Genomic DNA, 14,861 nt, shown 5'->3' on the forward strand with positions numbered 1-14,861 from the left:
CAGTTGATGGTAAAGACTAGGTTATCTGCAAAATATTCAATAAAATGTATTGCTGATTTAAGAGCTGCTTCTCCTTTGCTTGAGATGGAATATTAGTGTTTCTCAACTTCTTTCCCTCTTGTGAAATGCCTCTGAATCTTTTTTCTTCCACCTTCCACAAATGAGAACATCCAGAATAGCAATTTAAAAATCAGTGAGACAGTATCTGCCTGTAATTATATACAGCTATGTTTTGTGGCTCCATTGCTGAAATAATTGAAAAGATCATGTGCTGATACAGCTCCTTGTAAAAATCCTTTCATAGCTGTTGTATAGTAGGGTTAGATATAATTTCATGAATTGTTCTAGAAAACAATAAAAAGAAATATTTTGCATAGCAGATAAGCTGTAGCACTTTCTCAAAAACTGAATGACAACTGTAAACTGAATGACTTCACCACATAAAGAAGCACACAAACATTTCTTGGATAGTCAAAGGAATATAGCAGTGGGTGTTTGCCCTGAATGCGTGTATGCAAGTGCCATGATAAATTAAGAGATGTGCCAGAAAGAGTGACTTTAAAGAAGACCTACATCCCTTCCTACCAAGATTTAAATGCCTTTGCTACAGTGTTCTTTCATGTGACTTGAATAACTGAATCACATACCCTAATGTGCATGTGCACTGAGCTGTTTTGGTGGGATAATGAAAGTGAATTTCCACAGCCTGCATCATAAGTGCCATGTTAACAGGTGTGTGTGTACCAGAGCTGCCTCTGGTCGTTGTCTCTGTACCTGAACCTGACATGGATTAACTGGCTCAAGGTTCTGCCCCATCTCCTGGAGGTCACTGCCTTGCCATCACCTTGGCTCCCAGCTCCCAGTCCTCACGAAGCAGCTTACCCTTGCTGTTCCCTGGCACCTGCATTGAAAGCAAATCCTTGGTTGTTGGCCCAGGTCCCATGGCAAAGCTGTCTGAGAATGTCTTTGGTGGTTTTTCTTCTGCCAAAGTGATCAACAGTATTCCCTACCTCTGGTTTGCCTCCCATCAGGGTTACTTTTACATAAATATGTGAGCATGGTCCAGGAAAGTGGTATTTTAGTGTCACCTCACATTCACTTGCAAGCCACCAAAACGGCTTTTGACTCTTGTAGATTGTGGAGTAAGATGTTTGATGGTCACATGTAGCTCACCTTGCTCTGAGCTTTCTGCTGGTGCTGGCAGTTCTGGGACAGGTCAGGGCGGTAATAATTATACTTCCTTGAGTTCTCAGCTCATTAGGGTTTTATGCTATTGTTGTCTTAAACTATGCGAATGTACTACTGGTTAAAAAATCCCTCCTCCGTCCTCAAACTCAAAAAAAGTTTGGTTCACAACTTTGCAATAAAGTGCTTTGTTTTTCGCCTTCCTTGGTCCAAGCTGGTAGTTTACAAACTTATATAATGAGGGACAGGAATGTGCAGAAATGTGGTTAATAGTGAACTTATGACCTTTCCTTTGGGAAAACTATAAAGCAGAAAGCTTTATTTTGCTGAATGTGCTGGAAAAAAAAATACTTAAGGGGAGAATACTTATTTTTGTTCTGTTTTGTTTCCATGTATTTGATGTCAGTATGCAGTCAGTGGCACTGATCTCACTGATCTCTTGTATAGCGGAAAAATACCTAAAAGAAAAGCACAGAAAAGGGATTTTACTCACTGGAGCTGATTTGGCGCACCCATGCGACAGACTAAAGACTCCCTGCAAGTCGCGCTTGGTTGCTTCAGGCGGGAATTCTTTTCAGGCCAAAAGCAGGAAACAGTTTAAAGAAAAAAAAAAAAAAAAAACAGGTTAGGATCAAAACCAAACCAAAAGCAAAGAAATACCAGGGTACCTAAATTTAAACTATATAATGTGCAAATAGGATTTTTCTAGGTAAACCTTCCACGTGTTTGACTGCAAGACTGAGGCATTGGTTTGTAACCAGGAAGAGGCCCCATAATACGCAACTAATGGGACTGCTTAAAAGCTCAAGAGCACAAATTTAACTAGCGAAAGCAGCACTCTTTTCATAACAGTATGTTGCTATCCTTGTGGGAGCAGATCAATTTTTAATATGCTGAATCCGAAGTTAACATCAGGATGAAAAGTTTGTTGGTCAATCTGTTACCTTCACTCTGTACGTTAGAGTATTTATTAAAAGACCATTGCAGTATCTGTGAATAGGAACCTGACTAAAACTGGAAGAGCCAAAATACAGTTAAAATTTGTTGCAGTCCTTTTTTGGATGTTCTCATTTAAGTTTTCCTAAGATGAATACATTAAAAAGTTTCTGTGAAAATCAGACTGGTGACATTAACGATCACTACTGATCAGACACTAGTGATTCATTTAATGCTATCTGTACTGTGCCGATAACAAACTTCCACATTTTATATGAATTTACTGCTTAAAAAGGGAATTGCTGAAAATTATAGCTCATTCTTTATGCACAGACTTCATTTGCTTTTCTCACTGACTTGGATGAGATGACGCAGTCTTCTACATCCCTATGTTGTTGCCAGCAAGGTTGAGTAGTTTGTTTTGCCAGCAAGAATGCCATCTGAGGTACTGAATTTTGTGGTGTCTTCTGAGGTGGTACCCATCACCACCTGGAATAGGGACTTTATAGTGGGAAACAGCATATTGCTCATTACGGATGGCCCTAATTCCAGAAAGGAAAAATGCTTTCAAGTCCCAGTGTGTCAGCTGAAGCTGCAGTTGTTCAATGATTTTGAAAATTGGGCAAAAAGAATTTCAAATTGGAAAAATTAATATTTCAAAAAGAGCCACTGTCCCAAGTCACCACCAAATGTAGTCAAGGCTACATTTGAAAAGGTAATTTAAATTAAAGTCATTTCTTCCAGTTCAGTGCTTTGCCATTATTATTTGCCTGAAGACTCTGGCTGTGTTTATCTTCAATATTATTAACTTCAATGAACTTGAATGCAAGCATTTTAGCTGAGTGTCTCATCGAAAGGATAGCTTCTTAATCTATGAATTCCCTCTCCAGTGCATCAAAATAAACCACAGATGGTAGATATTTGGAAATTAATGATGATCTATAGATTTGAATTTGTTGGATTAACACTTCTGATGCCAGCTGGAAATTAAAACGTGCTTTTAGTACTATTTATATGTAAAGCAGGCAATTATCTTTTTTTTTCTTTCTTTTTTTTTTTGTAACTATCAAATTTGATTAATAATTAACCTAGGTTATTTTTCTGTAAAAAAAAAGAGCTCCAAAAAGAAGCATTTTATTTCATTTGCATTATTCTTGTTCACAGAAAATGGATACTACGAGCTGTACTCACATATTCATAAGAGATCCAGCATCCGCTGGGAAAAGGGAAAACAATTTGAGATTTAAAATCCATTTGCTCATTAAAAAGAACATTTGTTCTCTACATCGTAAATAAATATTTTTTTTTAGTTTGAACAGTTAAAAATAATTTCTTTTTTTTTTCCAATAGATGCAACAGGTGATTTTGTTCTCCCCTATAAAAATCGTGTAAAAATCTATAGAATAAGTTTTAATGATAATTATAATAGTCAGTTCACTGTTACTAAAAGAATGATTATTGCTGAGTAACTTGAAACTTTTTTGTATATTTGGCATGTGAGAAAGATCTATAGTGAAGGATAAGCAGATCATGCCTTTGAGAAAAGTGTTCTCATTGCCTAATTGAATATATCCTTCATTTTATCTACTACAGAAAAAAAATTACCTAACCTTTCCTCTTGTATGCATCCTCATTTTTTTAAAATTAAGAGGTTCCATTGCTTAAGTGCTTGTACGTGGAAGCACAAACATATCTAAATTTACTCTCCTGTGTAGACCAATTGAATTAACTTAGCTGCACATTGGAATAATAGAAATGCACATAATGGTCAGTAGAACAGGGAATCAGGCACATAAATTCATTTAGAAATCACATGTAACTGTTCACTTGAGAAAACAATTTGTAGCTTTCTCTACAAAAAAGAAAAATCAGACAAATAGGATCCAAAAAAAGTGCAAAATGTTAACATTATTACTTTGAAACAGTGTAATTTGTATATTAAGACCAAGAGTGTGATTTCCACATGCATGTTTTAAATTATTTAGTTAAGAAACGAAGATGTTTCTGCCCTGCTGAATGAATGCTGTGCGAGTCATTCCAGAAAAAAAAATAAAATAGTACTGGATAAAATCCATTATTTATTCTTAAGTCAGTTTCTTCAGAACAGATTTAGAGCTGAATATCGGTGGCATGCTACTGAATCATTTCATAAAAAAATAACACTTCTTCTTTCTTTACAGTTCAACGGAAGAGCAGTTTCACTGGCAAACACAAGGTAATGTACTTATCATTAGAGTACTACATATATTTCCTACCAGAGTGGTCATACTTCCCAAAGAAGGTAGAGGGGAAATCAATGTGCATTTATGCAGGGGTGGGTTTTTTGTTTGTTTGTTTTGTTTTTATTGCTAGTGTGTGAAAACTACCGAAAAAATGGCAAAACTTGGCAAAGGTTGTTAGGGTTGGCAAAAAGGACACCTACAATAGCGCAGTCTTTCAAGAGGGAGCATTGCTGAACACCTCTAGCTTTTTCTTAAGGCGAGACCTGAGCTTTCTCAATTAGCTTTTATTAATCCAAGGCCACACTTTCAAAGGATGGCATAATTTTCCTGGATCAATACAACCAGCTTCCTCTAAACATGTAATCTTGGTGTGTTCTCCATTCGTTCATCAGCTGCAACTGTACATGATCGCATGTAACTGGTTTTAACTTTTGCCTTTCTTTCACTTTTTTGTGTTGATGTTATTACAGATGGTCAGAAGGATATAGAAGATGAGCTCACTACTGGTCTGGAGCTGGTGGACTCCTGTATTAGGTCACTGCAGGAATCAGGGATCCTTGATCCACAGGACTATTCAGCCAGTGAAAGTAAGTTGCTAAAAATGTGCTTTTCAGAACCCAGAAGTATTTGGAGCATTTTATTCTTTAAAACTAAAAATTGGTACATTTTCTTATAATGTTTTTCTTGATTATTTTCTGACGCTGGCGGAAGACAATGTAGTTGTGAGCAGAAAAGTTGCCTCCCTGCATTTGCAATTTAATTTTTGGTTTTGTTTGTAATGGAGAGAATTTTATTGGAAGTTTGTGGACAAAATCCCTGTGGAGTATATTTTAAGGAATGTATTTTGTAATTGCAGTATGGCTGTACTACACTATGAGGTCATGACACAAGACCTCAGCATCACCACTGCAAAAGTAACTTTCAAACAGCATAGTTTCAGCATGCAAAAATAATATAATGAATTGTAGTGTGGTGGTGTGAGTAATTCTAATGTCACTTCTTAAACACTCAGCCATCAGGTAGCTGGTACTCCTTAACACTATGATTTTCAAATTGGTAAACAGATGAAAGCAGTTAGGTGAACTTCTTAAGGATGATGCAGAGAATGCCAGCCGTAGCAAGAAAGCTGGAGCCTTTTCTTAAAGGTTGGTGTACTGGCCATTTAGCAGCTCTTCTGTTTGCAGAAGCATGCAGTGAGTGGATAGATCTTTTGCTGGGATCAGCAATTTAAGGCTAACCAGTAGCAAAAAGGAGTGAGGGACATGCCACCCAATATCTATGTAGAGCAGATGTCTACAAATGTTTGTGCTCATAAGTTGCATACACTGAGACAGTTTTCCAACAGGCTAACACCTCTGTTAGGAGATGTAACCCTAGACATTGAATAAGCAGGTTAATTCCCTATTTTCCATTACTTTGTTTCACTCTCCTATCTGATACACTGTTCCCTTCTGCCACAAAACATGTGCCCTTTCCTTCACTGCTGCTCCAGGCATTACCTTGACCTTTTGATTTTCTCTAGTATTCCTCTGTATGTCCTTCTCTCTGCTCCCTTGAGTCGTTTTTGTTTTTCTTCAGTCCCCTGCTGCCCAGTACTCTGTGACTGAATGCCATCTTTCAAGGTAGTTGTCCAAATTCAGCTTCCTCAAAAACAAAGGGGATGATTTCCCCTGCCTTGGAAGGGCTAATGTGACAACCACCTTCTGCACACCCTCTCTAGCAATGGTGAATCGTCACCTGAAATGTCAGCATCATTTCAAGTGAAAGCAAGGCATTGATTGCAAGGCAGAATTTTAATAAGTCAGAACATTTTTCAGAATTATTTTAAAAGAAGATTTGCAGTCAAATTCACAGCTGACAGTCCTGGAACAGTAGGCAATTTTTCACTTTTCATGTACACAAGATTTCTGGGTCTACAATGTCATCAGCAGTTTTGGTAAGATGTTGTTTGATCTGAGCAAAATCTTCTGTTGAGAAAGCATGATGTAACAATATAAGCCCTTATAATTTGCTCCATAGTTTGTTTTTTCCCTTTTTTTCAATTCATTTGGGGGTGAGGAGAAACAGATTGAATGACTGACATGATTAGGATTGTCTTCATACTGTGATTCTGTAGAAAAGTAAATCTGGGTGGATGGCGGCAGAGGAGATTGGTGGCAGGGAGGTCCTAGCATGGATGGGCATTTGGCAGAAACTGGATGAAGAGGTGAAAACTTAAGAAAAATGTTAGGGAAGGATGAGGGCAGTAAATGGAAAGAAATATGGGTAAGTGAAGAAAACTCAAAAGATAAGACTCAAATAGGAATGTAGATAGGAAGGAGAATAAGGAATGTGGGCAAATGGAAAACAGTGATGGAGAAGAGGAGCAATAGAGATGGACTGTGGGGGGAACAAATTTGGAAGCTGAATTTGCTTGGTTGGATGGTTTGTTCATGGGATCAGGAGGTAGGTGCAAAGAGAGTGAACAACAGTGTGATGAGAATGACATTCAAGAAATGAAATGCTGATAGAGTCATAGACAGGACAATAGCTGTCCCTAAGAAATACAGACTTGGAGAGAACAGGCAGGTGCATGTGCTCACAGGGGAGCAGGCTTCCCCACAGGGCTGTAAGCTTGATGCTCTTCATTGTTAGGAAATATCTGTGAAGCTTTGTCAGTGTCCAATGTTCCTCTGTTTAGGCCTCCCTCATAATGAAACTACATCGCTATTTGCCATTTATGGTTGTAATTAAGAATCATATATATATGCCAAAGCCAACAGTCGCAGCTCTGCTAATCACTCATAAATGCAATTAAGATGTCATATGCTGGAGTTTCTTTTTGGTTGGGTGGTCTTTTTTCAATTTAGAATAAAACATCATGGACACATCAGACAGTTAAAATGTTACTGTGTTTGCAAAGTTAAAAGTAACAAAGTCAAGGATGTCTGTACAACATAATTTGTCTTTCCTGTGACTGCATTACACAACTGTTATTATCACGTCCTGTTTTGAACATTATCTGTCCATGCCTCATTTACTCCCAAAGATAAGGTTCAGACTGCACGGCATACTGAAGGGGGATTCCATCTTGAGCACTTCTAACTTTTCTAAGCAATGAGTAGAATGTATTTGCTAAATGAAAACAAAAATCTCATATTTGGCAGTTCAACTTCTCACTTAAAATTGACTTTTATCTCTTTTGCATCCCAAAGTTCTGATGTCATAGCTGTGAAATCATTCACATTATTTTTTCCTGATACCTAGTTTTATTCATTAGTGGATCGTTCACAGGTGTGTTGAGAACAAACATAACTAACTAACCTATGGAAGCAGTGTCTCAAACATATGAATAGTGGTATAAAGGGAAATTTAAAACTTACTCTGAAGTGTCTCACAGTATTTGTATTTCATAGGCACTTTTTGTCTTAATTCCTTCAGTCTCCAAATAGGAAGTGAGAAAAATGTCTCACTTTACAGGTAGAGAAAGCATTGTTTTTGATGCATTTGAACTAAATGTTGAGTGTCACAGAGTAGTCCACCAGGGCTCTGTTTTTTTCTCTGTGTTGGACAATCTTCAAGGAAGGCCTGAGGTCATGCTGTGGAGAATGAGGCTACTGCACAACAAACACTGAATATGTTTGCACTGTGTGCACTGTCCATAAGGCAAAGAGGGAGGGGAGAAGCAGTGGTTCATAAAAGGCACCTCGGTCTCGCATCTCCTAACTTCAGAGGTCTTGAACTTGCAATTTTACTTAATTTTACTTCTGCATTTTGAATGCATAACTGTATTTTACATCACTAGGCTGACTCTGAGGAAGCATTTCTAGCCGGCCATGACAGGTCTAGACTAGTTGAGGCAGATTTTAAAATATTCATAAGAAAGCTTGCCCAGAGATGTGACCACACCTTCTTTTTCTGAACTGTGTGCATCCAGTGTAACAAGTTAATCTATGAGTAGCTCTACCTTTGTAGAGGATTAGAGTCTGTAGTCAGAATCTTTATGATTCAGTTTTACGCACTCTGAGTTTCTCAGAATTATTTATAAAAAGTGGTCACATAGCAGGCACAGGCAGTTGTTATAATTCTCCAAATCCCAAATACCACGTCTGCTATTCCTTTACTAGCAAATAAAAGCTGTGGACATAGGCTAACAAGACACATCACATGAAAGTGGCTTACACAGGAGGTCTGTATATAGCTAGTGGTGCTTGCTAATTATCTTTGCTGAGTGTGAATCAGCAAATAGACAAATGTACAGGTACCGCTACATAAAACTTTTATTAATATGGGCCAAAACAAGCAGAGCAATTAATGATTAATTTTTTGAAGTAATTATTGTCAGACAAAGACACACGGATTCATACCTGCTGTATTCTCTCGAGTTTTCTGTGGTTGTCTGTGCCTGGCACAAGGCTGTATGCATCTGAGGGGTGCTCCTGCACTGTGACCGTCCCTTTCTTCTGTCTCAACTCAGTATAAACTGGCTTCCCAGAAACATGTGTTTCTACTTAGAAACAAACAAACAAAAATTAAGGAAAATTCCAGAATTGTGAAGAAGGCTGCAGCTGAGTTAAGACCTAAACCTGCATATCCTTGTCCAGCTTTCTGTACTGCACCAAATTCTCTTTGTCTTTGCATAGCTGTAGATCAGTCATCGCCGTATCACTCCCATTTACATCAAACAGGAGCTGACATGGTGTCAGACGGGAGTTCAGATCATCTTGAGTGCTTGTGGGGATGCCACCAGCAGAAGGCCAGCAGTCCACACATACCCTCCGTCCCTGAGGGTGGCAGGTATGGGCTGCTGCTAATGGCAGTAGCCATCAGCTACTGCATGTCCCAGGGACCAGCCAGGTCCCTTGGTGTGCTGTTGTGACACTCAGTCCTTCTTCCTGGTTGTAAGTAGCTGTAACAGCCCGTGTGGCAGCCTGGGGCAGACAGCAGAGCTGTCTGTTCCTCTCTGAAACTATTCCTCAATCCACCATTGTCCCTCTCTGGTGGGGCCCCAGAGTACTGCTTTTGCATAGATGAAGATAAATATCAGTCAATTTGAATAGGGTTGGGGGAAAGACCAGAGATGTGGAAGCCAAGTTTGGTCATACAGAAGACTCTGGGAATGGGTCACAGGAGAGGGACAGGAATCCACTGTAAGTGTAGGGACTGGAATCACTGGAGACAGAAACATGCAGGGGAGCAAAATTTAGATGGGCTGGGGAACAGCATTCAGGAAAGAGCTAACACTAGGGATGTTTCAGACAGACATAAGGCACAGAAGCGTTGAGTGGTGACTGTAGGTCACGTTTTGTGATCTACATTTTGTGAGAACTGAGTATGCGTTGTGGAGACCATTCATTAATATTTTAGATTAGAAAGCTTGGAAAAATGGAGGGTGAAGGAAACAAAAGGCACTTTTTTCCTCCCCATCACTGCCCCACTGTCTCAAATTGAACAACTACTAAAGGTTCATTCCTTTTACTACCTGTTCATTACACCTCCATTTTTTTCCCCCTACCATTACATGTAAGAAGAACTGAAAAGCTGGAAAGGTTCAGGGAAAGAAGGCGAGTAAACACAGATATACTGTGGGTGAAGAAGGCTGGTTGCTGAAGAACATTTTTCATTATGGCCTGATAAGGTCACAGTCTGGCCTGCAGATAGGTGGGAAAGGTCCTGATGAACTGTCTGAGGCACTATGTCCATCCTCTGTGACACAGAGAACCTGGAGGCCTCTGAGTGATCATTACGGACCAAATTGTCTTTTCCTGCCCATGTTTGAAAGTTTGCATTTTAAAGATGGGTAGTGTGAGTAAGAGTGAGATCAACATGGAATGAGAGGAAAATTTTGGTCCTGTTTTTTATATTATTCCTTCCCACTAGCTGCCCTTTGCCTCTGCCTCTATGGTTCATTAACATGCCCCATCATGGACTGCCTGATACTGGTGTAAAAATCGGTTCTAAAATAATTAGCTGAGGCAGATGGAGTCCTTCCGGACCTGTACGGGTTGCAGCGATGAGGAGAGGCAATGGTTACTCGATCTGTCATGGCATTAGCAAAATGAGGGCTAGGCAGACTACTGAGATTATTGAGCAAATCCATTGGCACTTTCTTCCTAACTTAAACCACAGGCTCAAATGTCTCCTAATCCAAAAGTCTCTAATTTTAATTTAAGGTATCTATACTTTTATCTTTCATGCTATTTCCTTTGCTTCGGTCCCCACAAAATGAACCTAAGACAGGTCTTAAAAGGATTATGGAGTAGATTTATGGAGCTTTTGGTGTTTAAGTTTCTAACTGAAATGGAATCGTCTCACCAGTTATTTTTCACTTGCTTAATCACTTTATGTGGAAACCCTTCTTCTTTGCTCTCTAAATAGTTCCTACAGACTGCAGCTACAGAGTTTTTGTTGACATGAATCATAAAAATTCTTGGATCAGCGTGACATGGCTGCAATTGTCTGATATTTTTAAAATGCTACATTCTGAACTTCAATTTGTAAGTATTTGGTGTTAGAATTGCAGTTTTCCCCATCTGACACTGCCAGTACTCCAGACAATTTTTTTTCACAGTTTCTGAATATATTTTTATTTACATCTGTGACCCTATTGCCCTATGCTCAAGATTAATTGCAGACTGATAAGGGAATAAATACAGTGTAGATTAAATAACACTGTCTTCTTGGCTATCGCCATTTCAGAGTGCACTTGTTACATGTTAATAAAAATGCAGGCAGTTAAGGACATCTCAGTCCTTCTGGGGAAGAAAAACCATGGCTCACCACAGAGGACTCGGCCTCATGATATATGAACTCTTTTAGTCCCTTAAAACTATTTGCCCAAAATGCAGCCTGGATGGGTAGTAGTACCATTTAGATGTCGCTTTTTTTTCCTCTGAAGAATGAAAGATGTTACATGAACAGATAATTTTTATCTCATGAAATTATATATAATTGTTGTATTAAACAGATGTGGTTTTCACTTAACTAAGCTGCCTAATTCTGAGGCTAAAAAGATGGGCTGAGCTCTTATTTTATTGTCTTAATTCAGTTTTGTTTCAGCAATTTTTTACAATAACAGAGATCCTCCTTACTCAGTGCGAAAGCAGATGTCCCAGTTTGAAAGAGCACTCCTTGTTCAACCTTTATGATTTTCATCTTTTATCAGCAGCTTTATTCATAGATATTGAAAATGGATTGAAACAAAAAGGCTCTATTTACACAATGAATGTGTAAAAAGATGTGTGTTTATGTGTTTTCAATCCCATAGCTCTTGCTTTGTGAAGTTGCCACCTGTCAGATGGCTGACATGCTGAATGAGATGAAATTTGGCATCAGTGGACCTCACAATTTGTTGATAGATGAAGTTATTTCCATTTCATTATCTACTCTGAGTGCCAGGGTGATCCAGCTGAGTCATTCTTTGTGCACACAAAGGAGGTGTTCTCATGGGATCTCCTGATAAACATACACACTAATAAAATCATGTGCTCTTTGAGTATACTTCAGAAAAGAAAATCACCTTGGCAGTGTGCGTGCCCCTCTTTAATTTTAGAAATTGAATTTTTGGAGTAGCGGTGGCGTTAAGTGTGCAACAAGGGTCACCTCACCTTTCCTCCTACTTCTCTTTCCTGTTGCACTAATGCAAACTGGGCAGTCGTCTGACTCAACAGTTCTTAGCTGCAGATAAATCATGCCAAGTATGAGGCCTGAGGAAATTCTGATTTATTGATAAAACTTCTGACAGTATTTTAATATATTCAGAGTAAATACTTATGGATGGACATTTTGGACGCCTCTCCTTATTCCATCCATCTCTTCTAATACAAACCTTTTCAATATATTGGCTTCAAAACTCTGGGGTTCCCAAGTCATCTTTGCCCAATTTGTAATGAAGTATATCCTCTAAAAGGTGGACAAACACAAACGCCTTTTGTTAAAGGGTGGTCTCAGTTATTCGTGGCATGTTCTCACAGAGAAAGTTGTGCACAAATTGTCTAAACTGTGAATAAAGTTCTGTCTTTTGGAGCAGTTCTTAAATAATTAGATTTCTGAGTAACAGGGATAAGATGTTGCTTCCTTTATCCTTATCCACCTTCCCTTTCTGTCCCTAGTCACCCTAAATATGAGCATAAAATAAGCATCCTGTCATTTAACATTGTAATAGCCACTGGCCAGCAGTGAAACCAATGCCTACAACACTGAGACCTGGTCCCTGTGGCAGTCCTCAGGGGTAGCTTAACGTCGTTACAGAAGAGCTGACCACGTAAAGTTGCTGTGTATTCATTGCTAAACCCTGTTAAGACGTGAGGATCTGATATTATGGAGCAAGCCCTAGTGCTGACCACGAGCCAGCTTTTACATCTCAGAATCAATGTTTACAGCCAGCACTGCCTCTGGAAATGCTCCGTCAGCACCAAGCAACCTTAGCTCGGACTTCATTTTTCTATCCTCTGTCAGAGGCTGAGTTCAAAGGTGTTGAGAGTAACTCCGGATGAAAAGATGCAGTTCAAACACCGTCACTACATACTCTATACCTTCCTTTGGTCACCTTTGCTTCTTATCACTGGTATCAGCACGGTAAGATTTGGGTAAAACAAGCATGTCTTCGCTGCTAGCATACTGCATCCAATTAAATTCATGCCGGTCTTCTCACTTAAAGAGTGTGAATTACTGCTTTTTTTTTTCCTTTTCCTTAATGGTCACTTCCCTTATGCAGGCAGGAGAAGGCCACTGCAAAGAGTCAAACGTAGGAGCAGAGCCACATCAGGGGCTCTCACCACCAGCAATCCTGACAGCCTTTGGTATCTGTTTCATCAGCTGTGGTCTGCCATGGCTTTCAGGCAGTGGGGTGTTACGGATTGTAACTTGGGTCCAGCTATCTCACACTGCTGAGATCCTCAGCCTGTCTTCAAGCTCACATGTGATTGTTTTCCAGCAGGAGGCCTGGGGAAGGCTAAAGGAGCCAGCAGCATTCAGGGAAGCTGTTTCTCCTTTTGCTTGTTCCTCAGGGCTAGCACAGGGGTTGCCGCGGGCACCTTCCTGTCCATGACACCAGCTGCCTAAGTTTTTCTGAAGACATTTTATAGACCAGGAGGGTGCCCGGGTGGATTTGCATGCTTCTCAGGGAGAGAGCACTAGAAGGCACTGGCAGAACTCTCCAAAACATGACAGTCCAGTATGTTCCTGTCCTGTTGGATCTAAATGCTGACTCCATTTTAATCTCTCTGTCTAGCCTTCTCCTTTCCTGTGCTCTCTCATCCTTTGCTATCCCATCTTTCCATAAGCTACCCATTCCCGTCTTACAAAACCTGTATGCCCATTACTTCCCTTCTTGCTTCAGTTCCATCTTTTCTTTTCCAGTTCCTTTATCTTTCTTTTCACAAATCATGAAATAAAACCTCAGTGCCCTGTCCCCAAAACAGACGCTTACTCACCCTCAGAGAAAAAAAAATCAAAACATTCTTTCTGTATAAAAGTGGCCTTGTAATCCTCACTTTTTACATGTTTATCTAACTTCAGGCTTATCCACATTGCTCATTGATGTGTCATCTTGCAAGTCCAAAGGTAATACTATGACAACATTACAACAAAGTCATTTGTAATTTCCCTCCTCTTCAGTACAGCAACCTATCGTCTGATTTCCTGTTTCAATGCACTGTCACCTAGAACGTGTCACTTAGGGTTCCCTTATCTCAAGTTATGCCTACATGATGAAATGGAATTTTTATGTATCAATCCCATACTGATGGAATATTACTTCATATTACTTCACGTCTGAGCTTGCTTGTCCTGAGATGAGTGTGACTTCGGTACGTGGTGTCATTTCATGCTGTGTAAGTGACTTACAACCCTTGCCTAAATAAAACAACCCTTTAAAATCTAGCTTTATTACTGTGCTTCAAAATGTGAAAGTTGAATTAACACAGGAGTAATAACAGCTGGTAAAGTATATATGGAGGGGGAGAATGGAAAGGTGAGAGCACTGAAACCAGGAAAGTAGGAGCAATTAGTAGTAGCTTCAGAGATGGAAAGGAGGTAATGATCAGCTTGTAATGATTAGCCTGTGGCAAATTCAAATCCTGCACAAGTAACCAGGTGTTCCCTCATCCACTGCAGGAAGCAGTTACTGAAACTCATTAGAAAGTGACAGTGACTTATGGTAGCATCTGTAGAAGCAGAACATAGAAAGATTTTTGGCATCTGAACTGGCAGCACGGAAGTACATCAGTAAATATTTTGTCTGTAGCATGGGCCAGGAAACAAGTGCACCCACATCCTCATGACAGACTGATAAAGCACTCACCCTACTCATGCTGTAGCGGTATGCCAGCGCTCGTGCTCTCAGCACAGTTAGAAGTGCCAAGAGCTGCACAGCTCTGTGAACTACCCACGCCAGCTCGTGAGCACGAAACCAGTCTGTAGATACAGCTGTGCAAAAGAGGTAATTGGCTTGTTGGCCTGTGTGAAATGTGTGTGGAGCAGATCATCTTGGCAGGTATGGTTTTGGCCTTAATGTCTGTTGTGTTACGTGGAGTTGAC

The 14,861-nt window shown here is 39.7% G+C and overlaps 1 protein-coding gene across 2 annotated transcripts in view; it reads left to right on the plus strand.

The window, feature by feature from the left end:
• CTNND2 (catenin delta 2) overlaps positions 1–14,861 on the plus strand; it is a 428,710-nt gene that overhangs the window by 112,199 nt on the left and 301,650 nt on the right. For both annotated transcript variants that reach the window (XM_050709047.1, XM_035552796.2), the window contains exons 3-4: positions 4,302–4,336; positions 4,814–4,930. In XM_050709047.1, coding sequence (XP_050565004.1) covers positions 4,302–4,336; positions 4,814–4,930 — 152 coding nt within the window. The remainder of the gene's footprint in view (positions 1–4,301; positions 4,337–4,813; positions 4,931–14,861) is intronic.

This window comes from Cygnus atratus, chromosome 2 (genome assembly GCF_013377495.2).
Source record: "Cygnus atratus isolate AKBS03 ecotype Queensland, Australia chromosome 2, CAtr_DNAZoo_HiC_assembly, whole genome shotgun sequence".
Lineage (NCBI taxonomy): Eukaryota > Metazoa > Chordata > Aves > Anseriformes > Anatidae > Cygnus > Cygnus atratus.